We start from the raw sequence: 23639 nt of genomic DNA on the forward strand, positions 1-23639 counted from the left end.
GTTCTTCTCTTTATAAAGTCTTATAAGGAATGGATGGAAGGATGGATGGGTGGATAGATAGATAGACACAGAATAACAGTTGGAAGGGACCTTGGAGAAAGGGAGGGAGGGAGGATAGATAACAGAATAAGTTGGAAGGGACCTTGGAGGAAGGAAGGAAGGAAGGAAGGAAGGAAGGAAGGAAGGAAGGAAGGAAGGAAGGAAGGAAGGAAAAGCAAGAGAAGAAAGCAAGAAAGCAAGTAAGAGGGAGGAAGGGAGAGAAAGCAAGAGAAGAAAGAAAGGAAGGAAGGAAGGAAGGAAGGAAAGAAGGAAGGATAGATAACAGAATAACAGTTGGAAGGGACCTTGGAGGGAGGAAGGAAGGAAGGAAGGGCAAGAGAAGAAAGAAAGGAAGGAAGGATAGATAACAGAATAACAATTGGAAGGGACCTTGGAGGGAGGGAGGGAGGGAGGGAGGGAGGGAGGGAGGGAGGGAGGGAGGGAGGGAGGATAGATAACAGAATAAGTTGGAAGGGACCTTGAAGGAAGGAAGGAAGGAAGGAAGGAAGGAAGGAAGGAAGGAAGGAAGGAAGGAAGGAAGGAAGGAAGGAAGGAAGGAAGGACAAAAGGAAAAGCAAGAGAAGAAAGCAAGAAAGCAAGTAAGAGGGAGGAAGGGAGAGAAAGCAAGAGAAGAAAGAAAGAAAGAAAGGCAGGAAGGAAGGAAGGAAGGATAGATAACAGAATAACAGTTGGAAGGGACCTTGGAGGGAGGAAGGAAGGAAGGAAGGGCAAGAGAAGAAAGAAAGGAAGGAAGGATAGATAACAGAATAACAATTGGAAGGGACCTGGGAGGGAGGGAGGGAGGATAGATAACAGAATAAGTTGGAAGGGACCTTGAAGGAAGGAAGGAAGGAAGGAAGGAAGGAAGGAAGCAAGGAAGGAAGGAAGGACAAAAGGAAAAGCAAGAGAAGAAAGCAAGAAAGCAAGTAAGAGGGAGGAAGGGATAGAAAGCAAGAGAAGAAAGAAAGAAAGAAAGAAAGAAAGAAAGAAAGAAAGAAAGAAAGAAAGAAAGAAAGAAGAAAGAAAGGAAGGCAGGAAGGAAGGATAGATAACAGAATAACAGTTGGAAGGGACCTTGGAGGGAGGACGGACAGAAGGAAAAGCAAGAGAAGAAAGCAAGAAAGCAAGTAAGAGGGAGCAAGGGAGAGAAAGCAAGAGAAGAAAGGAAGGAAGGAAGGAAGGAAGGAAGGAAGGAAGGAAGGAAGGAAGGAAGGAAGGAAGGAAGGAAGGATAGATAACAGAATAACAGTTGGAAGGGACCTTGGAGGATGGTTGGATGGATACAGACAGACAATCCTGCTAAGGTAAATACAGGTAGTCCTTGATCACAATTGAATCCGACATTTCTGTCACCAAGTAGGACATTTGTTAAGTGAAATTTTGCCCACTCCCTTGCCCCAGTTGTTTAGGGAATCCCTTGCGGTTCTGCAATCCCTGCTGTTAAATGGATCTGGCTCCCTCCCCCACCCCCCACGAAGGCTGCAACCGTCATAAATACAAGTCAGTTGCCAAGAGCCTGAATTGTAATCACAGGATGCTCGAACTGTTGCAAGTGTGAAAAACGGCCATAAGCCATTATTTTCAGGCCCGTACTAACTTTGGCCACCATTGTAAGTCAAGAGCTTCCTGTAATAGGGCTTCAATCTTGCAAAGGAAGAAAGTCCAACAATTCCTGGTTTATTCTCCCGCGGGTTGCCAGATTTCAGGAAGACCAAGAATGCTGGCCTAAGCCACAGCTGGACTTAAAAGCTAAACGTCTCTTATTTGTAACGCTACCTCCAAGGTTCGGATGTGAGCCAGGCTCTGCGGCAACTCCTGCACCGAATTTTCGCTGATGTCCAACGTTCGCAAACTCCGCAGGCCTTCCAAAGTGGAGGGCAATTTCTTGAGCTTGTTCCCTGCCCGGAAAACCAGAAAGTGGAAAAGTTAAAAAAAAAAAAAAGCATTTAGAATGTCAGGCCCGAAGAATCGGTTCGGATTAAACGGTTGCGGACTTCAAACCGTTGTTAAACCAATTGTTGTCGAGTCAGAAATGACCTGCGTTTTAATCTTCTCATAATCAGCGGGGGTCTTAAAGCTTACGATATTCATGCCCTCGGGTGCAAGGGTTTGTTTATACTAAGCTGGAGGTCTTCAGCCTTAGTTTTACATTAACTGTACTTTGTATTGGTTGATCCTTATTAAGGGACTGGAGGCTAAAACATGAAGTACGGTTGCAAGGAATTGGGTAGGTCTAGTTGAATGAAAAGAAGGACTAGGGGAGGCAGGATGGCACTCTTCCAATATCTCAGGGGCTGCCCCAAATAAGAGGGAGTCAAGCTATTCTCCAAGGCACCTGAGTGTAGACCAAGAAGCAATGGGTGGAAACTAATCAAGGAGAGAAGCAACTTAGAACTAAGGAGAAATTTCCTGACAATTAGAACAATTAATCAGTGGAACAATTTGCCTTCAGAAGTTGTGAATGCTCCAACATTGGACGTTTTTAAGAAGATGTTGGATAACCATTTGTCTGAAGAGGTGTAGGGTTTCCTGCCTAAGCAGGAGGTTGGACTAGAATACTTCCAAGGTCTCTTCCAACTCTGTTATTCTATTCTATTCTATTCTCTTTTCTGTTTTATTCTAGTCTATTCCTATTCTATTCTGTTCTATTCTATTATTCTATCCTATCCTATCCTATCCTATCCCATCCCACTCCACTCCTATTCTATTCCATTCCATTCCTATTCTATTCTATACTACTCTATACTATTCCTATTCCATATTCTATTCTATTTATTCTATTCTATTCTATTCTATTCTACTCTACTCTATTTTTATTCTACTCTACTCCTATTCTATTCTGTTCTATTCTATTATTCTATCCTATCCTATCCCATCTCATCCCACTCCACTCCTATTCTATTCCATTCCACTCCTATTCTATACTACTCTATACTATTCCTATTCCATATTCTATTCTATTTATTCTATTCTATTCTACTCTACTCTATTCTTTTATTCTACTCTACTCCTATTCTATTCTGTTCTATTCTATTATTCTATCCTATCCTATCACATCTCATCCCACACCACTCCTATTCTATTCCACTCCATTCCATTCCACTCCTATTCTATTCTGTTCTATTCTATTATTCTATTATTCTATTATTCTATTATTCTATTATTCTATTATTCTATTATTCTATTATTCTATTATTCTATTATTCTATTATTCTATTATTCTATTATTCTATTATTCTATTATTCTATTATTCTATCCTATCCTATCCTATCCTATCCTATCCTATCCTATCCTATCCTATCCCATCCCACTCCACTCCTATTCTATTCCACCCCATTCCACTCCTATTCTACTCTATTCCATTCCATTCCACTCCTATTCTATTCTATACTATTCTATCCTATTCCTATTCCATATTCTATTCTATTTATTCTATTCTATTCTATTCTATTCTATTCTATTCTATTCTATTCTACTCTACTCTACTCTACTCTACTTTATTCTTGCAATTTGAACTTCCTGATGACTAATGGAACCGTCCCCAAAGGTACAGCTTTGAAATTATCTTACTTTTTTATCTGCTGCAGTGCTGATTGCGTCTGATTTCAAGCAACCCCCCCTGCCCCCCCGCCCCAAAATCAAAACTAAAACCCCAATGATTGACCAAGATTGGATCCTGGGACACGTATATATCTGCCTTCATCCGGGAAACAAAAAAAAAAAAAATTGGAACTCCTTCTGAGGAACTCTAAAGCAAAATTTATCCCTGCTAGGCTAAATTATGGTCGATTCTTGTACAGAAACCCAGGGATTGTCGTTTATATCCCTTGACTGCATCCTCTTCTAAAATTTTAAACTGGAACACTGAGCCATTCTCAGCAAACTTTCAGTTTAATCTACACACAAACACACACACACACACACCATCATTCTTCGGACCCTGTTTTGCCCTACCTTTCAAATTCAGCGTCTGAAGCTGAGCGAGATCCCCGATCGAGTCCGGAAGAGCTTTTAAAACATTCTTTTCCACGTTCAAAACCTACCAAGGACAGAAACAAAAGGGACAAAAACGCACCCCTTGAAACTGGTGTGTCGAGGCCACCCTGCGCGATCTGTGAAACCTCCGGCGCAAAGGACTTGGTGCAAATGTGAAAACCACATCGAGAGGGCTAAAAAAAGGACTACATTGGTTCCTGAAACTGCCGAGAGATTCCCTAGAGCCTCTGTTCTGAGCCAGGCTTCCTTAAAATGCGTGAAGCAGAGGGGGGATCCCGGCAAAACTCCTTTTATTGCCACGACTGTCAATTCCTTTCATTCACAGTCCGCAAAGCTTAGCAAGCAGTCTTTCAGAGGAATGTTTATCCACACGAACCTTATCTCGTTTGGAAGACTGCCAGATAACTAGTTTCCAAATGGCAGGGCAAGGCAAAACTTGGCACAGAGTCTCTTATAGTCACAAAGAGAACTTTACACTCTTGAAACGACCAAAGGAACAAATCGTTTCCTGCAAAAGCCCCCCCGCCCTTCGCTCCTCTTTTGTTTCCTATGGGAGGGGCCAATCACCTCCAAGGTGTGGCTTTACTCCCAAGTCGACCCTGCTTTCTTAGCTGTTCTTGTCTTCTGGCAGCTCTGTACATGTGCACACTGGGAACAGGCTCCAGCTGTTCCTCTCCCCCATTGCTGTCTAGCTCCCTCTCTGCCTCCTATGCAGATCCCTCGTCTGAGCTTTCCTCAGCCCCCAGGACTGGCCCATCTTCCTCCCCAACCTCCTCACTCTCCGACTCTGCTGCCAGCTCCAGTGGCTGCTGGCGGGCTACCATAGCATCCAGCGTTTCTTTACCTGAAGAGAAGTCAACTGGCCGATATCGGCGGGAAGGGAGGTCAGCTGGTTGTCATGGAGGTCTAAAACCTGGAAGAGAAGGATAAAGACATCCATAACAATCCACTCCCAAGGGCAGAGATGCTTTTTGATTATTGTTCAACTCCAATAATCTCCAAAACTCCAAAAAAATTCAACTCAAATAAGCCTAGCCTCCATGGTGAACCACAAAAGCTGATGTGATTATAATCCAGAAACGAGGAATGGAAGAATACGGCAGCAGCTCCAGGCCGCCCCCTGAAAAGCTTTCTAAAATACAGGGGAAGTCTTAAACTAGGTTTCATTGCTTGTTCTTTTGATCCGGGACCTTAAAAAGCTCCCGCCAACAGTTGACGAAAAGAACTGCGAATCACCTTTACGGTTACAAGATTAGAGAGGCTGCAGGATTTCGGGACGAGGGACGTCAAAAAATTCGTGTGAACGATCAGCACCTGAAAGAGAAAACAACGGAGAAAGTGTTCCAACCGACCCAGAAAGGAGAGAGTAGTTAAACTGGTAGTTATCTGAAAAGTTTGAATGAAAGAATTTGACAGAAGAGTTTGAGATAGGAAATACATCGGCTCGAAGAGAAGCCTGCATATAAATGCAAACAACAGGAAGAGTGGATCAAACACTGATTCTCGCAATTTTGAGAATTTGAGGAACGCATTTCTGGTTTAATGAAACTTGAGGTATTTAATGAAATTCCTCCTAGTACCTCTGAACAGTCCTCTTTAAAATGAAAATCATCAGATTTTTGGACATCCAGAACAGCTTCTCATATTTATATATAAAAAAAGTGAAATACCGCTCATGCATCAACATGAAATCTCCAGAACTGTAAAGCCTACAAACTTGAAATTTGGCACATATGTTCCTCTTGGCTTCTAGGTGCTCGCTAAGAAAGGGTTTTTTGATTATTAGTATCAGATCATTAGTATTTCTTATAGTACTATTAACACGCTCTGATGCTGAGGAGTTAGGCATTCTACCCCCCCCCCTCCCCACCTGAAAAGAACTCTGTTCCAACTGCGACTTGGGCATGGCCAGTGCCTGACTCAACCGGCCTGAAGGCTGGGAGCTTAGACATTCTACTCCTCCTCCCCATATGAAAAACACTCTTGATACTAAGGAGTTAAACTGAAGGAGAGAAGGGGATAAGATGGGTGAGGCCTCTGTGGGCCAAGTCTGAGGGAGAGAAGGAGATAGGAGAGGATCAATGGGGCAAGCCTCAGCGAGAGAAGGGGAGAGGCTGCTCGTAACTACTCATTTATTTTCCAGTTGTGTCGATGTATCAAGCCCGATCACATAGTTTCGTGTCTGTCTGTCTGTCTATCTACCTATCTATCTATCTATCTATCCTATCTAATCAATCTATCTATCTATCTATCTATCTATCTATCTATCTATCTATCTATCTATCTATCTATCTATCATCTGTCTATGTCTTATATATGTCTTCTAATCTCTGTTTCTCTAATCTTCTATCTAATCTAATCATCTATCTATCTATCTATCTATCTATCTATCTATCTATCTATCTATCTATCTATCTATCATATGTCTGTGTGTCTTATCTGTCATCTAATCTCTAGTTCTCTAGCTAATCTTTTATCTAGCTAATCTAATCTACCTACCTACATGTCTAATTTATTCTATCTATCTATCTATCTATCTATCTATCTATCTATCTATCTATCTATCTATCTATCTATTATCTAGCTGTGTCTGTCTTATATATGTCATCTAATCTCTATTTCTCTAATCTTTAATCTAATCTAATCACCTACCTACCTATCTACCTACCTACCAATCGATCAATCATATGTAAGTGTGTCTTATCTGTCATCTAATCTCTTTCTCTAGCTAATCTTTTATCTAGCTAATCTAATCTACCTACCTACCTGTCTAATTTATCCTATCTATCTATCTGTCTGTCTGTCTCTGTCTATCATCTGTCTATCCTATTATCTATCTATCTATCTATCTATCTATCTATCTATCTATCTATCTATCTATCTATTTATCTATCGGCATTGCATCTTGGATCTTGTGCTAAAATTCCATCTTCCTTCTTACCTTCTTCTGCAGCACTCGGCAGGTGGCAAAGGCACCGTAGGGAAGCTAAGAAGAAAGAGAAAGACGATTTTTGGTGAGACGAAAGCAGTCAGAACCATCCAGGAAACATTAATAACATCCCGGGGCCAGTTCAGACAACAGGCATGAGAAGATGCAGGCCTAATTTAAAACAGATTCCCCCCCCCCCCCCAGGTTCAAAACGCATCCCACGTGGATACATTCCTCATGTAGAAATTTCCAACGTGGCATCGAGGATCGTTTGTGCCAGTCGATTTGCCGCGGATGCAAATCTTGTTTCTTTCACATGTTTGTTTGTTGTTTGTTTTATTTATTTATAGGCCGCCCTTTTCCCTGAGGGGACTCAGGGCGGCTTACAATCAAAAAGGAAGGGGAGTGTAGGACAATACGAAAAAAGAAATGTGCACAAAGTAAATTAGACAATAAAACTCAACATTCACTCAGCATTCGGGAGGGGCGAAATAAGATTATCCCCAGGCCTGACGGGTTAGCCAGTTCTTGAGGGCTGTGCGGAAGGCCTGGACGGTGGTGAGGGTACGAATCTCCACGGGGAGATTGTTCCATAGTGTCGGAGCCGCAACAGAGAAGGCTCTCCTCCGAGTAGTCGCCAGTCGGCACTGACTGGCGGATGGAATACGGAGGAGGCCAACTCTATGCGATCTGATGGGACGCAGGGAGGTAATTGGCAGAAGGCGGTCTCTCAAATAGCCAGATCCACTACCATGGAGCGCTTTATAGGTGGTGAGTAGGACCTTGAAGTGCACCCGGAGACCAACAGGTAGCCAGTGCAGCTCACGGAGGATCGGTGTTATGTGGGCGAACCGTGGTGCGCCCACGATCACTCGCGCGGCCGCATTCTGGACTAGCTGAAGTCTTCGGATGCTCTTCAAGGGCAGCCCCATGTAGAGCACATTACAGTATTCCAGCCTAGAGATCACAAGGGCTCGAGTGACTGTTGTGAGGGCCTCCCGATTCAGGTAGGGCCGCAACTGGCGCACCAGGCGAACCTGGGCAAATGCCCCCCTGGTCACAGCTGAGAGATGGTGGTCAAAAGTTAGCTGTGAATCCAGGAGGACTCCCAAGTTGCGGGCCCTTTCTGAGGGGTTTAAATTTTGTCCCCCCAGCCTGAGTGATGGTGTGGTGGTCAAATTTTTGGGAGGGAAACACAACAGCCACTCGGTCTTGTCTGGGTTGAGTATCAGCTTGTTTGCTCTCATCCAGTCTTTAACGGCTTCCAGTCCCCGGTTCATCACGTCCACCGCTTCATTGAGTTGGCACGGGGCGGACAGATACAACTGTGTATCGTCCGCATATTGGTGATATTTTATCCCGTGCCTTCGGATGATCTCGCCCAGCGGTTTCATGTAAATGTTGAATAGTAGGGGGGATAGGACCGACCCTTGCGGCACCCCATAAGTTAGGGGCCTCAGGGACGATCTCTGCCCCCCCCACTAACACCGACTGCGACCTGTCCGAGAGATAGGAGGAGAACCACTGCAAGACAGTGCCGCCCACCCCTATCTCCCGCAGTCGTCGCAGAAGGATACCATGGTCGATGGTATCGAAAGCCGCTGAGAGGTCCAGGAGAACTAGGATGGAAGCATGGCCTCCATCCCTAGCTCTCCAGAGATCATCAGTCCAAAGCGGTTTCTGTGCTGTAGCCGGGTCTGAAGCCAGACTGGAAGGGGTCAAGATCATCTTGGCAATTGGCTGTTTTCACATTTTGGTAGCGAAATTTGCTGAGGTGATCCTTCCAGAAGACAAACCCGCCGCGTGGGTAGTCCTTGACTTACAACCGTTTGCTTAGAAGTTAAAATGGGTTGACTGGGAACCAGTCCTCGTATTTACAAAGCACTGCAGCATCCTCATGGCCCCATGGTCCAAATTTGGGCGTGCCTTCACTAAGGTTTCAGCCTCCCGGGGTCATTGGGAAACCTGTTTGCAACCTTCCGACGCGGAAATTCAACGAAGGAAGCCAGATTGGCTTAACAAACCCCGAAATCGCTCAACAGCTGCAGTGATTTGTTTAACCACTGTGGAGAAGGTCATAAAATCGGGCGAGTCACTTAACAACCGCCGTGCTTAGCAACGGAAATCAAATGTGGTTGTAAGTCGAGGAATACCTGTACCGGGAACAAACCTCAATCTAGAAGCAACTTAGAACTGAGGAGAAATTTCCTGACAGTGAGAACAATTAATCAATGGAACAGCTTTCCTCCAGGAGTTGTGAATGCCCCAACACTGGAGGTTTTTAAGAAGATATTAGATGACCATTTGTCTGAAGAGGTGTAGGGTTTCCTGTCTAGGTAGGGGTTGGACTAGAAGACCTCCAAGGTCCCTTCCAACTCTGTTATTGTATTCTATTCTATTCCTATTCTATTCCCAATCGTATTTCTATTCTATTCCTATTCTATTTTTATTCTATTCCTATTCTATTCTACTCCTATTCTATTCCTATTCTATTTCTACTCTATTCCTATTCTATTCCTATTCTATTCTATTCCTATTCTATTCTATTCCTATTCTATTCTTATTCTATCCCTATTCTATTCTATTCCTATTCTATTCCTATTCTATTCTTATTCTATTCTATTCCCAATCGTATTTCTATTCTATTCATATTCTATTTTTATTCTATTCCTATTCTATTCTACTCCTATTCTATTCCTATTCTATTTCTACTCTAGTCCTACTCTATTCCTATTCTATTCTATTCCTATTCTATTCTATTCCTATTCTATTCCTATCCTATTCCTATCCCAATCCTATCCTAATCCTATTCCTAATCCTAGTCCTATTCTAGTCCTATTCCTATTCTATTCTATTCATATTCTATTTTATTCCTATTCTATTATATTCCTATTCTATTCCTATTCTATTCCATTCCTATTCTATTCTATTCCTATTCTATTCTATTCCTATTCTATTCTTATTCTATTCCTATTCTATTCCTATTCTATTTTATTCTATTCCTATTCCTATTCTATTCTATTATAAAATCAGACTCAACTGAAAAAGAATGAGGATAATGAAGCCTTCCAAAGTATGACTTGCAAAGCTCCCCTCCTAAGAGCCGCCAGCATTCAGGCAACTAACCCACCAGGAACCAGAAATGGAGAGAATTTACCTCAGAAAGTTCACACTTGGAGACATCGAGGATATCATCTGCTCCGACTTCTTTGGCCTGTTGAAAAACGGGCAGATGAGTTTTACTGGCTGCAAAATCAGAGTGTTGTGGCCTGTCGGCCGCCATCACAACCAAATCAGAGGAGGAAGAGGAGGAGGCGTGGGAGTCAGGGTCAGCATTAAGGCAACCTGAGAGCAAAAATGGGCCGTTTTTGGGAAGTTTGCAGAGTGCCGAAACTTCCCCCCCCCCCTTTCGGAAAGCTCTTTAGTTAGAGTGATTGATGAGAATTAGATTGATCAAGTACCGTGCCAGCAGAAACAAAGTCTTAGGTGCTGCAGATTGTCAGCGATTTCCTTCTCCAGCACATGGATAAATACACTTGGAAACATCTACCTACCTACCTACTCTCTCCCTCTCTCTACCTACATACTGTATTTCTCTTTCTCTCTCTCTCTATCCCTCTATCTACCTACCTACTCTCTCTCTCTCCCTACTGTAATTCTGTCTCTATCCCTCTACCTACCAACCTACCTACTCTCTCTCTCTCTCCCTACCTACCTACTGTATTTCTCTCTATATATATTTCTCTTTCTCTCTCTCTATCCCTTTATCTCCATACCTACTCTCTTTCCCTCCCTCCCTACCTACTGTATTTCTCTCTATTTCTTTCTCTCTCTCTATCCCTCTACCTACCTATTCTCCCTCCCTCCCTAACTACCTACTGAATTTCTCTCTCTTTATTTCTCTCTCTCTCTCCCTACCTACCTATTGTATTTCTCTCTATATATTTCTCTTTCTCTCCCTTTATCCCTCTATCTACCTACCTACTCTCTCTCCCTACTGTAATTCTGTCTCTATCCCTCTACCTACCAACCTACCTACTCTCTCTCTCTCTTCCTACCTACAGTATTTCTCTCTCTAGTTCTCTCTCTCCCTACCTACCTACTGTATTTCTCTCTCTATATATTTCTCTTTCTCTCTCTCTATCCCTTTATCTCCATACCTACTCTTTCCCTCCCTCCCTACCTACTGTATTTCTCTCTATTTCTTTCTCTCTCTCTCTATCCCTCTACCTACCTATTCTCCCTCCCTCCCTAACTACCTACTGAATTTCTCTCTTTATTTCTCTCTCTCTCTCCCTACCTACCTATTGTATTTCTCTCTATATATTTCTCTTTCTCTCTCTTTATCCCTCTATCTACCTACCTACTCTCTCTCCCTACTGTAATTCTGTCTCTATCCCTCTACCTACCAACCTACCTACTCTCTCTCTCTCTTCCTACCTACAGTATTTCTAGTTCTCTCTCTCCCTACCTACCTACTGTATTTCTCTCTATATATATTTCTCTTTCTCTCTCTCTATCCCTTTATCTCCATACCTACTCTTTCCCTCCCTCCCTACCTACTGTATTTCTCTCTATTTCTTTCTCTCTCTCTCTATCCCTCTACCTACCTATTCTCCCTCCCTCCCTAACTACCTACTGAATTTCTCTCTCTTTATTTCTCTCTCTCTCTCCCTACCTACCTATTGTATTTCTCTCTATATATTTCTCTTTCTCTCTCTTTATCCCTCTATCTACCTACCTACTCTCTCTCCCTACTGTAATTCTGTCTCTATCCCTCTACCTACCAACCTACCTACTCTCTCTCTCTCTTCCTACCTACAGTATTTCTCTCTCTAGTTCTCTCTCTCCCTACCTACCTACTGTATTTCTCTCTCTATATATTTCTCTTTCTCTCTCTCTATCCCTTTATCTCCATACCTACTCTCTTTCCCTCCCTCCCTCCCTACTGTATTTCTCTCTATTTCTCTTTCTCTCTCTCTCTATCCCTCTACCTACCTACTCTCTCTCCCTCCCTAACTACCTACTGAATTTCTCTCTCTTTATTTCTCTCTCTCTCTCCCTACCTATTGTATTTCTCTCTATATATTTCTCTTTCTCTCTCTTTATCCCTCTATCTACCTACCTACTCTCTCTCCCTCCCTAACTACCTACTGTATTTCTCTCTCTATCCCTCTACCTATCAACCTATCTCTCTCTCTTCTTACCTACTGTATTTCTCTCTATCTCTCTTTATTTCTTTCTCTCCCTCCCTCCCTACCTATTGTATTTCTCTCTCTCTATTTCTCTCTCTCTCTCTCTATCCCTCTATCTACCTACCTACTTTTTTTAAAAAAATTGCATCTTCAAAACCTTGGTGCGTCTTATACTCCGAGAAATATGGTATATATAGTCTTCCCATGACTTACAAGACACATTTGGTATTCCAGCCGTTTCCGGGCTTCGCTGCTCGCCTTCCTTTTCCGAAAGAAAAGCAACATCTTGCCTCCTGTCTCCATTTATCCCAGTCCAGCAAAGAAAGGCTGCCGCAACCAGGACAGTGATCAGGACCTGAGAAACAGGAAGATGTTACGTCCCAGATCAAGTCACCCACAGATTGGCCTGCTCTGCAGGTTCTGCCTACCACACCCCAGGAAACCAACACCACCTTCGTCATCTTGACAACCTGTCTTTGACACCTTTTACAACACCCGAGGGTGTAGTTTTTGGGGGAGGGGGTGGGTGGGAATTCCCTGGCTCCCTCCCCCTATAATAGCTCCCAGAATGGAGAAAAACAGCCTTTCCCCCTTACCAATAGGTTTGTTTGTCAAATTTTAATTTAAGATGGGATGGGAAATAATCAGAAAGCCCATTATTATCAGACCTGTGAAAATTAATAGTTTCAGGAATAAACCCACACATTTGCATTATTATTGCTAATGCACAAATCAGAGGTGGGTTCCTACCATTTTGCACCTATTCGGTGGAACCGGTTCGTCAAATCTACTGAACCGGTTAGAAGAGGTTCTACCAGTGGACCCGGAAAGTAGGCCACACTTATAGAAGAGGTTCCAAAATTTTTTGAAACCCACCACTGACACACACACACACACACACACACACACACACACACACACACACACAGACAGACAGACAGACTCACACAGAGAAAGAGAAAGAAAGAAATAAAGAAAAAAAGAAAGAAAAAGTGTGAGAGAGATGAAAGAAAAAAAGGAAATAGGGACAGAGAGACAAAAGGAAGGAAAGAGAGAGAGAGAATTGTATGTAAGAAAATAAATGATTGTAAGAATATATAGCACATTATAGGTAAACAATATTTGGTTATAAATAGCTAAGTATAAAGTATAAATAAATATAGAATTGTACATAAAAATGGATAAAGAATAAAGAGACCATGAATGTAAGATAGAAAGGTATAGAAAGGGAAAACACTAACTGCAAAGAAACCAATACGGAACTGCTGTATGATATATGATGGAACTTCTTGTTCCTATGTTGTCTTAAGTCATGTGTTTGTTTTTGTTGAAGTGTTTAAAATAAAAACGTATAAAAAAAAAGAAAGAAAAAGTGAGAGAGAGATGAAAGGAAAAAAGGAAAAAGGGACAGAGACAAAAGGAAGGAAAGAGAGAGGGAGAGAGAGAGAGAGAGAGAGAGAGAGAAAGAAAGAAAGAAAGAAAGAAAGAAAGAAAGAAAGAAAACACATGGCCGGCAAGCCACCCCCACCAGGTCACATGGCCGGTAAGCCACTCCCATATAGGAAGCCACACCCACAGAGTAGGTTCGAAAATTTTTTGAAACCCACAACTGGCACAAATGCATTTTTGGTGAGGGGGGGAAGAAATGATACGTATATACATGTGATAAAAGGCTACAGCTTACCAAGTGATTAATAGCCAGTGCATATTTGAAGCCCCACATTATTTCATTTCATTTATTAATTTTATAGGCAGCCCAATCCCGGAGGATTTGAATATATCACTGTTAACAAGTGTTGTTTTTAATGTTAGAATAGAATTCCCTATTGGCCAAGTGTGATTGAATACACAAGGAATTTGCCTCTGGTGCATAAGCTCTCCCCGTACACACAAACAACAAGTGATAAATCACAATCATAATCATCCCAAAAATGCATTCGTCATAATCATAAATGATAATCATAGGATGCTAAATAAGCAATAAGTATAACTCATACTAGGATACTAAACAAAACAATGTAAATTGTGAGATAAAAAAAATTATAGAGGATAAGGAAATAGGAAAGATGAGATAGTTTGACAATGTTGTGGGAATTAGTTTTTAGCAGTGATGGCACGGGGGAATACAAATGTCCTCGTCGGTTGTGTTGGTGTTCAATGGCCTATATATAGCTATAGTTACGATCCCTTTAAAAAAATAATAATAAAAAGAAAGGCAAGACTTCCCAACTACTGCATTTATCCAAAGGGAAGAATTCCATTTGACATTCAAGTTTAGGTTTAGGTTTATTAGATTTATATGCCACCCTTCTCCCAAGGACTCAGGGCGGCGTACAACATTAAAAGAAACACATAATACAAAAGTTTAAAAAAATTAAATAGATTATTGTAGAATAGAATAGAAATTCAGAGGGTTTTATCGACTCAAAGAGTGAACTAGGAAGAACACCAAAAGCTCTCCTTTCATATAGGCATTTTTGGTGAATCTGAAATTTCCTGGGTTCCAGTTATTTGGGGGGAAACCAAAGTATATTCCTTTCACAGACTACAAGTCCAGAGTTGTCGCAACATACAAAGAAATCTTTTAATAGCTCGGAAACAGGCCTATGAAAGGGTGACGGAATCTGTCACGTGTTATTTAGAAGCAACAATTAACAGTGCCTTTAAGGGAAACAAGTGAACAATACAATCAGTTGGAATGTTGACATTGGCTGGACCTTGGCCATTAAAGATGTGTCTAGTATTTGTAAACAAGCTTCTGTCTTTACTAAAATGCTTTATACTGCCGAGAATTACTGGGAGTTGAGCATTATGTTTATATTTATACCTGTAATAGAATAGAATAGACTAGGGACTAGAGTAGAATAGAATATGGAATGAATAGAGAATAGAGTAGAAATATAGAATAGAATAGAATAGAGAATGTATAGAGAATAGAATGGAATGGCATGGAAAAGAAAAATAGAATGGAATAGAATAGAATAGAATATGGAATGAATAGAGAATAGAATGGAATGGAATAGAATAGGAAATAGAGTCGAACAGAATAGAAATATAGAAATAATAGAAATAGAAATAATAGAATAGAAAGAGAATAGAGAATAGAGAATAGCATAGCATAGAATAGAATTATTTATTGGCCAAGTGTAATTGGACGCACAAGGAATTTGTCTTTGGTGCAGAAGCTCTCAGTGTACATAAAAGAAAAGATACATTCGACACAAAAGTACAACACTTAATCATAGTCATAGGGTACAAATAAGCAATGAAGAAACAATCAGCGCCAGTATAAAATCGTAAGGACACAAGCAACAATGATCTTTTACATGTTTGACAAACTAAACTAAACAAAAAAGTAAATAAATTAAACTGCTGCCTCCCCTCTCCCTTTTCTTACCTGCCAGGAAGCCCCATGGCATCGGACTGAATGTAAAAAGTCACTTGGAGTGCCAAGGATCCAGGCAGACACTCAATAGGTGAAGCTGGATTTCTTGCTTGTCATGCCAGCAGGAGGAAGGCTGGTTGAGAGGGCTGTGGAAGGGGCAGAACGGAGGGCCTGGGTAGGGAGGGAGGCAATCAGAAGCCAAAGCAACTGCACTGATCTGATTTTGGGAAGAAATAAACTAAATATATCAAAATGCAGGAAATGCAAGACCAGCTGGCTTGGCCACGCCCAGAAACAGGAGGAGGGGGCACAGCTAAGGAGCGGCCACGCCCCCTTCCTTGGATCCACACGCCCAGGGCTTGAAGGGAAAGGAGGAGCCAAGCCCCGCCCACCTCGCCAGGATTGTCCCTCCCCGCGTTCTGTACTTACCGCCTCCGCTCATCCGCGACATTAAAAATAAAAAAAACCTAGGCCCTTTTCTTTTCCCCGCTTCCTCCATACGGTTCGGCACGGGAAGCCGCCATCCTCCCCGGCTCTGAGCCTTCTCGGGCCCGCCAGGGAAACGCGGCCCTTTCAAAAGGTTTCGCTTCTTTGCCCGGTGCCCTTAGCAGACATGGCGGCGGAGAGCGGCAAGTCTCGCGAGAGTTCTGCGGAACTGGCGTTCTCGAAGGAGGAGTCGCGCGCCCCTCCGTTGTCAAGACGGCCGTTGGCCCCGATCTCGCGAGACCTTGGCTGCTTATAGTCCGTGGAGTCGCCATTTCGAGGCCTTTCTAATTTTCGTTGCGGAGCTTTGTTGTCGGTTTGCGAATCCGGCGCCATCTGAGTCGGACGTTGGCCTGAGGTTATCGTCGCCACCATGCCGCCCAAGTTCGACCCCAACGAGATCAAAGTCGGTGGGTATGGAGCCTGCCTGGTTCTTCTCTTAGGCGCCATTTAGAACCGTTTTTTCCGTTAAAACTTCCTGCAGGACCAGGAACGTGTGAACGCTTCCATGCGTGTCTATCTTGTATTTCTGTTGATTTTAATTGATTTCAGTATTTTGCCTGATTTTTTTTCCAATAATTCCTGTTGTTTCGTCCCCTTTCCTATTGAACCCAATTATTTGGGGGTTATTTAATTATTTCATTAATTTGTTCAGATGATGCAATAATTAAGATGGGCGGCATATAAATTTAACGAAATAAAAAGGGTTTGCAGGGTGGTAAAAAGGGTTTTTTAATATTAATTAACTGCCATCTACTGACGCGTTTTGAAAAAATTCCTCCATTTTCTAGCCTTGGCACAAATTTCAGTGCGCAGTCGCAGTTGTGTTTCCCTCTCGATTGCAAAACAACTTATTGCGGGAAGGCTGCCTATTTTTGGCAAGAAAACCTGCCTGGGGAACTCCGTGCCACTGGGATTAATTTTAACAGTTGTCATTGATCCTTATTATATTGTCTTTATTTTTCTTGCAGTGTTCCTGAGATGCACCGGAGGTGAAGTGGGGGCCACTTCTGCTCTGGCTCCCAAAATTGGACCCTTGGGCTTGGTATGTCTTGATTTTCTGAATTAGAGCTTTTGCCTCGGGGGAATTTAATCATAGAAAATCTCTTTCTGGACCACCTTTTATTTTTTTTAAGGAAGCAAAAAGTAGCCCGTTTTGACTTAATTTGGAAGAATTAGCCAGCCTTAGGAGGCTTATAAATTATGTGTGAACTGTTTAAAAGCTGCTACAATCAATTTTCCATGTTGATTAACCTGTAGTGGGTTAGATTAGATTATTGTTTTATTGATTAGCCTATAGGCTGCATCAGTGTTGGAAGAAATATCCTCCTGGGTTCGGCTCCAAGTGGGGAAAAAGACACTGGAGACATGGAGGCTGCTTGAAAATATGGTTTTAATGGTGGACAGGACCACATGGCTTGAGTCCTGAACAGAAAAGGTGATCACATGCTTCAAAGTTGGTGAAGAAAAAGAGAAGGGAGGCTGAGTCCCTGGTTTTATGCCCTCTCTGGCCTTTGATCTTGAGCTTGTATTCTGATTGGTTGTCAGATTCCCATGGGTCCATGCAGGGGCAACTCTCTAGGCTGTGTTTTGAATCCAGGTTTGGTTGAGTTCTCAGATGCCATGTGGTGAGTTGGGTAAAGGGCCAATATTATCCTGCCTTAATCCCATCCCCCTGGAGCTGAAGGAGAGAACTCTTTATTATGTAAAGTGGACTAGCTTGGCCTTCTTAATGGCCCATTGACAAAGTGGGGATGGACAGGAAGCTACAGGGAGCTATTCTGTCTTTTAAAACATGTGTCTTCCTTTTCACATCCAGAGAAATATTCTGCCTTTTCAATATTTCCTAGGATATTTCATTTTTCTGGGAGAGGGCTGTGTGATAACTTCCTACAAAAGCACATGGTTCAAACACAAATCCTATACAAAAAAATTAAAGTAAGGTTAGGGTTCCAAAAAAAAAACCACCCCCAAAAGAAAAGATGGCTTGCGGTTCTGACAAGTAAGGTAAAATAAAATAGTTATAGGATGAAATGCAATATAATTTAATACATAAATATGTAAAATAGGATAAAATTATGTAAAATTATTTTGGTGCCACCCTTACAATCTACCTCAATCAGTCCCTCCTACGCAGATCTCAGCCTAACCATTTTGTTTAAGGACTGTTGTGTTAACTGTTATTTTCAGGTTCTAGACTCACATAAAGTAAGTTGTTTTGATATGGGGATCACAATGGGTCCTTTGTTTGGTCTATAGACCAAGATAGCTGTCTCTCACCCCCTTCTACAAGCAACAATCAAATAGGATGGGAGCCAGGCTTTCTATCGCAGAGATGCTCATTGTAGGGTATAGAATGGAATCTCCCATATCTGGCCATTTTGTCTAGCTGTTCGAATCTCACTCACGTAAATATCTCCCTAAGATGTTTTGGCAGTTGTAACTTCAAACAGTGGGTGAATTTATCCCCTTCCAGAAATAGTGGGTTGGGAGATTTATAATCTGATTCTTAAGTCTACAAAATCGTCTTCGCCCATCCTTGGGTGTGGGCCATTCGAATCACACCTAGAGTTGTGCTGAATTCACGTCCTCTGGGCTAATATTTGGCGTTGATTGACTTGCAGAGACTACTAAATTTAAACAACTGGACAGTTACCAGTTTGATTAGTCAATCGTGCGTCCCATTTCCGGGCCAGAATCTCTGAAACAAAACTCTTGGTGTATATTAGCTAATTATTAAAATCTATGCTTAAAAAAATTCTGCTTCTGCCTTTTTTCAGTCTCCAAAGAAGGTGGGAGATGACATTGCCAAGGCCACCGGCGACTGGAAAGGACTGAGGATCACTGTGAAGCTGACGATTCAGAACAGGCAAGCCCAGGTACAAACAACGCCACAAAGGGATGGCTCTCTGGTTAATTTGCCGAGTCTTCATAGGGACTGGCTGAGCTGCCGCCGTGAGCTGCAAATCCCGGCAAGGTTGACTCAGCCTATCATCCTTCCGAGGTCGGTAAAATGAGTACCACTCAAAATTTGCTCTGTGGGAAGTTCACTTAAGACTGCACCTTGAGTAGAATACAAACCCTTTGGGAATCCTGGACCCAAATAATAAATTGCCCTGATAAATCAGGGTGTAAAAGGGGTTTTTTTTTTGGGGGGGGTGCATTTTGAAGCTTGGGAAATAGTAACCAGAATAGCTGCATTTGGGATCTGTTGGATTTATCTAGGTTTTCACCCTGCTTATTGTTACAGCACCCTTGTAACAGGCCTGTCATCTTACTGTCGCCTAGTAAATGGTTCAGGCATTTCACAAGTGGTGTGCTAAGTCAGAGGCCCGGCACACAAAGATTTGTAAAATAGGGCTCGTGCATGTTTTGTTGAGTAAATCACACTGGGTTGAGTTCACCCAACATTTGAAGCCGACTTCAGATTGCATTATGGCTCAATTAAAAGCCACAGAGACTTTTAAGTCGTCTGTTGGCCTATAATGAGCTGGATCAGATTGTTTAGAGCAGAAAGCCGATTCTCCTTCCAATCTCACAATTTGGCTGTTTGCCCCCCCCTCCTGTAGATTGAGGTGGTCCCATCAGCCTCTGCCCTGATTATCAAAGCTCTGAAGGAGCCTCCGCGTGATCGCAAGAAGCAGAAGAACAGTGAGTGTCTGCTTATTTGATTTAAGAAAATTTACATTTCCTGATTTCCGTAAGACTGCTCAGCTGCAGACTTGGCCTAACTCTGGGAAAGAGGCAAGGCTTGAAGATTGTATGAAAGTCAGCCAAATATGTATAGGAGGTTGTGATGCAAGGCAGCTTGGAAAGCCCATGTTTAAAATTACTTTCATAATTGTCACCTCTGGTAATACAGATAATCCTCAAATTAAACAGTTACTTTAGTGACTGTCCAAAGCTACAACCCTGAAAAAAATGACCGGCAACAGTTTTTCCCATGGCCATCGTATCATCTGCATGGCGGTGTGATCTAAATTGACAACCGAGTCATATTTAAGACAGTTACGCCATCCCTTTTTATGACCTTCGGACAAGCAAAGTCAATGGCTTTGACTTCCCAACCCCGTTCACAATTTAACAATGGCAGAGATTCACGTAACAATTGCGGCCAGAAAGGTAAAAAGGGGCAAAACTCAACTTTCTCACTTTAGCACCAGGAATGTTAGGCTCAATTGCTCAGTCATAAGTCAAAGGCTACCTGCATTTGGAAGCCTGTTAATTGGGGTTGGAAAAGGACACACACACACACACACCCTTCTTGGCGTGTGCCCAGGTTTTAGGGGTGAGGACACAGCGGTGATGTTTTCCCCGCCAGCCACCCGCCACTGCGCTTGCCTACTTTCAGCCGTGGCTTGCGCATTCCAGTGGTGAGCTGAGAGAAAAACCCCTTTCAAGGAAACAGAGCTATTCTCTCCGTGGGTAATTCTGTGCCGAAGACTGGGAACATAAGCAGAATCGCGAGCGTGCAATGTTGTTCTGGAAGATGTGGTGATCGTCTCTGTGTCCTTGCAAAAATCCAACTGGGCTCCTGTTTTTTTTGTTTTTTTCCTTTCCTCCCCCCTAACAGTTAAACACAATGGCAGTGTCCCCTTCGATGAGATCGTCAACATCGCCCGGCAGATGAGACACCGTTCGTTGGCTCGGGAGCTCTCAGGTAACATTGGGATCACTTCTCCAATGAAGGCAGAAGCGTCTTGTTCTCAGCAGATGACAGTTGGGAACTTAGAATAGGCTAGGCCTTGGAGGTCTTCCAGTCCAGCCCCCTGCTCAAGAAGGAGACCTTATACCATTTTGAGACAAGCGGCTGTCCAGTCTCTTCTTTAAAAGCCTCCAGGGTATTGTGGCCCGCCAGCAGGGATAGCAGATTCGGACAATGGGGAGGAAGCCGGGCCAGTCCTGGAGTCTGGGGAAGGCTCTGATGAGGGCTCTGTGTCAGAGGCAGAGAGGGGGCCAGGGCCCTCTGACAGTTATCAGCTGCCTTCAGAGTTGGAGATCAGTGAGGCAGAAGAACAGCTGGAGCCTGTTCCCAGAGTGCGCATGCTGAGTGGCCAGACAAAGGGAACAGCTAAGGAACAGGGGTCGACTTGAGAGCAAGGCCACAAGGGGACGATGAATGGCCCCTCTTAGAGGAAATTACAGAGGAGCAAAAGGGGAGGGGAGTTTGCAGGAGACAATTAGTTCCCTTCGCCCTACACCAGGAGGCTGAAGCAGACCCCGTCGGAATATCTCCCCCCCCCCCCTCCAACCTGCACAAAAAGACCCCGAAGGGGGAGACTGCAGCAACACCAACATTCATTGCATGTATCCGTCCCAGGGGCTGTAGTTTGAGGACCCCTGATTTAGTGCAATATAAAAAATGCAAATTTTCTGTGGACCACCAGTTGGTGACCTGGGTTAGGGTCAGTTAGCTGGCTTTTTCCTCTCTCTGCTGCGGCTCCGTCACAGGTCAGCGCCACAATTTTGAGAGGAGCTTCCGGGGGGGGGGGAGGGAGAAGCACAGTGCGCCAGGAGAAGACTCTATGGCAAGGGGAGGGTTTTCCAGTTGTCTCCACAATTGATAGGGCTTTTGGTTATGACAGGTAGAGGAAAAAGGATGCCGCGCTAGGAGGAGACTCTATGGTGGGGGAACCGAACTTCCGGTCAGCTCCAGAATTGAACAGGGGGCTTCCGGTTAGGACCTTTGTGGCTCCTGGTGTTTTCTGTGGGAAACTGGTCCAAATGGTTCTTTGAGTGTTTAGCTTTGCCGACCCCTGAACTAGGGTGACTTTTGAATGTCTTCGGCCTTTGTATGTTTTGGATGAGAGTGTGTAAAGTGTGTGTGGTGCGTCATACACAGCAGGTAGGCACCCATGGATATTCAGATGTTCTTGGCCCTTTTGCAGGAACTATTAAGGAGATCCTGGGAACCGCTCAGTCGGTTGGCTGCAGTGTTGACGGTAGACACCCCCACGACATTATTGATGACATCAATAGTGGGGCAATTGAGTGCCCAGCGGTGAGTATTTGCCTTCCTGCAAATCGATCGATCGATCGGAAGCTAATTTAAACTGCAAGCTTTGGGGGTTGTGATTTAAGGTGTTGGCCTAGAAACCAGGAAAACAGTGAGTTCTAGCCTCCAACTTTAGTCGTGAAAAATGGCTGGGGGAATTCCAGCCAATCACCAGGAGATGGTGAGTTGGGCACAAAAGCCAATCGCTCTTTTCTCAGCCCAGCCCACCTCACTGGATTGTTGTTGTGGGGGGGAAATGGAGGAAGGTAGAATTTTATGTATTTTGGCTGCCTTCAGTTAAAGGTGGGATAAAAAGAAATTAATAAAGAAAAGAATCTTAACACCTGCCAATAGAACATTCCTTCCCTGCTCAGGGTGGTTGCAGGAGAGAGAGAGGGGGGGCTATCCGTGAATAATAATCTTGAGTTGCTTTTTATTTCCTTTCCTTCTCCAACAGAGCTAAGCGCCAATGGAATGGGCTGCATGCAACTGTATTTCTATCGTTCGGTAACAAAAGTAGTTAGTTTGGCTGCTGCCATGAAATCTTACCTTCACCAACTTGCCACTTCGGCTTCTTAGGGCGTGATCCCATCACAGCCCCTTAAAATGTGGAAAAAGTTTTGTGTACTCATTTCAAAAATAAAAATTGCACCTAGTTTAACTCCAGCTCTTTGTCAACTCCTTATTTTAAAACCAATTACACCAGGTTTGCTTTGTGGCTAAATTCTCGACAGGTAATTCCTCCACTTAACAACAGTTCATTGAGTGAGTTTTCAAAGTTACGACAGCACTGGGAAAAAAGTGACATCCGTTTTTCATGCTTAACAACCATCGAAACATCCCTGCGGTCACATAATCAAAATTTGGATGCTTTGGCAACTGGTTCGTTGTTATGACAATTACAGGATGCTAGTCATGTGATCTCATGACCTCACAGCGTCAGTGGGTAAGATTCACTTAACCCTGTTACTAACTCAACAACTGCGGTGATTCACCAAACAGCTACGGCAAGAAAGGCCATTCAATTGGGCAAAAATGCACTTAAATATTTCTCTCACCAACAAATTGTGGTCATAAGTTGAGGAATATATTTATGACCAAACAAATATTGTCAGGGATTTAATTTTCAACTCGATACATCAAAATCTCCCAACTGAGTTACAGCCAAAGATTTTATTTTCCATTATATAACTAAAAAAATAAGCAAAAAAGTCAATAATTGTTCTGACTTCCTAGCGGCAGCATCGCCTACAGCATACAAATCTGATTTAATTAAAATGCTTGTGTACAAACAAAAGGGTTTTTCACTTCTCCATTGACCTGTTTTTTTTTTAATGAAGGTAAGATCAAGGACACAGTGGCTAAGACATTGAGCTTGTCGATCAGAAAGATTGGCAGTTCGAATTTCTAGCGCCACTTAACAGTGAGCTTTGACTTGTCCCAGTTTCTGCCATCCTAGCCATTCGAAAGCACATAAAAATGCAAGTAGAAAAATAGCAACCACCTTTGGTGGGAAGAGAACAGCGTTCCGTGCACCTTCAGTGTTTAATCATGCCGGCCACATGACCACGGAGACGTTTTCGGACAGTGCTCGCTCTTCGGCTTTGAAACGTGGA

The 23639-nt window shown here is 43.0% G+C and overlaps 2 protein-coding genes and 1 non-coding gene across 3 annotated transcripts in view; 2 read left to right on the forward strand and 1 right to left on the reverse strand.

Annotated features, from left to right (window-relative positions):
- Positions 1-15778, reverse strand: part of LRSAM1 (leucine rich repeat and sterile alpha motif containing 1) — a 39471-nt gene extending 23693 nt beyond the window's left edge. Inside the window, 8 exon segments of the mRNA XM_087704694.1 lie at positions 1816-1937; positions 3995-4079; positions 4881-4949; positions 5273-5350; positions 6978-7022; positions 10123-10179; positions 12374-12515; positions 15558-15778. Of these exon segments, the coding sequence (XP_087560820.1) occupies positions 1816-1937; positions 3995-4079; positions 4881-4949; positions 5273-5350; positions 6978-7022; positions 10123-10179; positions 12374-12463 (546 nt within the window). The 5' untranslated portion in view covers positions 12464-12515; positions 15558-15778.
- A 492-nt stretch (positions 15779-16270) lies between these two features.
- RPL12 (ribosomal protein L12) lies at positions 16271-22689 on the forward strand. The gene is made up of 7 exons (XM_087704695.1): positions 16271-16438; positions 17000-17073; positions 18809-18907; positions 19598-19679; positions 20602-20688; positions 21917-22029; positions 22481-22689. Exons 1-7 carry the CDS (start codon positions 16402-16404, stop codon positions 22484-22486), a joined length of 498 nt encoding a protein of 165 aa, XP_087560821.1. The 5' UTR covers positions 16271-16401; the 3' UTR covers positions 22487-22689.
- Positions 20353-20483, forward strand: LOC148048583 (small nucleolar RNA SNORA65). The gene has a single exon (XR_015695709.1). It is a non-coding gene; the product is annotated as a small nucleolar RNA SNORA65 (small nucleolar RNA).
- Positions 22690-23639: the final 950 nt, after the last annotated feature.

Source organism: Thamnophis sirtalis, unplaced genomic scaffold, assembly GCF_051295495.1.
Source record: "Thamnophis sirtalis isolate CommonGarterSnake01/CBP01778 unplaced genomic scaffold, rThaSir2_p1.2 scaffold_2, whole genome shotgun sequence".
Classification (NCBI taxonomy): domain Eukaryota; kingdom Metazoa; phylum Chordata; class Lepidosauria; order Squamata; family Natricidae; genus Thamnophis; species Thamnophis sirtalis.

Bases quoted from the DNA above. Each gene is read 5' to 3' on its own strand.
- RPL12 (XM_087704695.1), top strand. From the start codon at position 16,402: ATGCCGCCCAAGTTCGACCCCAACGAGATCAAAGTCG. The intron at 19,680-20,601 runs GTGAGTGTCTGC...CCCCCCTAACAG, and splicing joins TCGCAAGAAGCAGAAGAACA to TTAAACACAATGGCAGTGTC. The intron at 20,689-21,916 runs GTAACATTGGGA...GCCCTTTTGCAG, and splicing joins GTTGGCTCGGGAGCTCTCAG to GAACTATTAAGGAGATCCTG.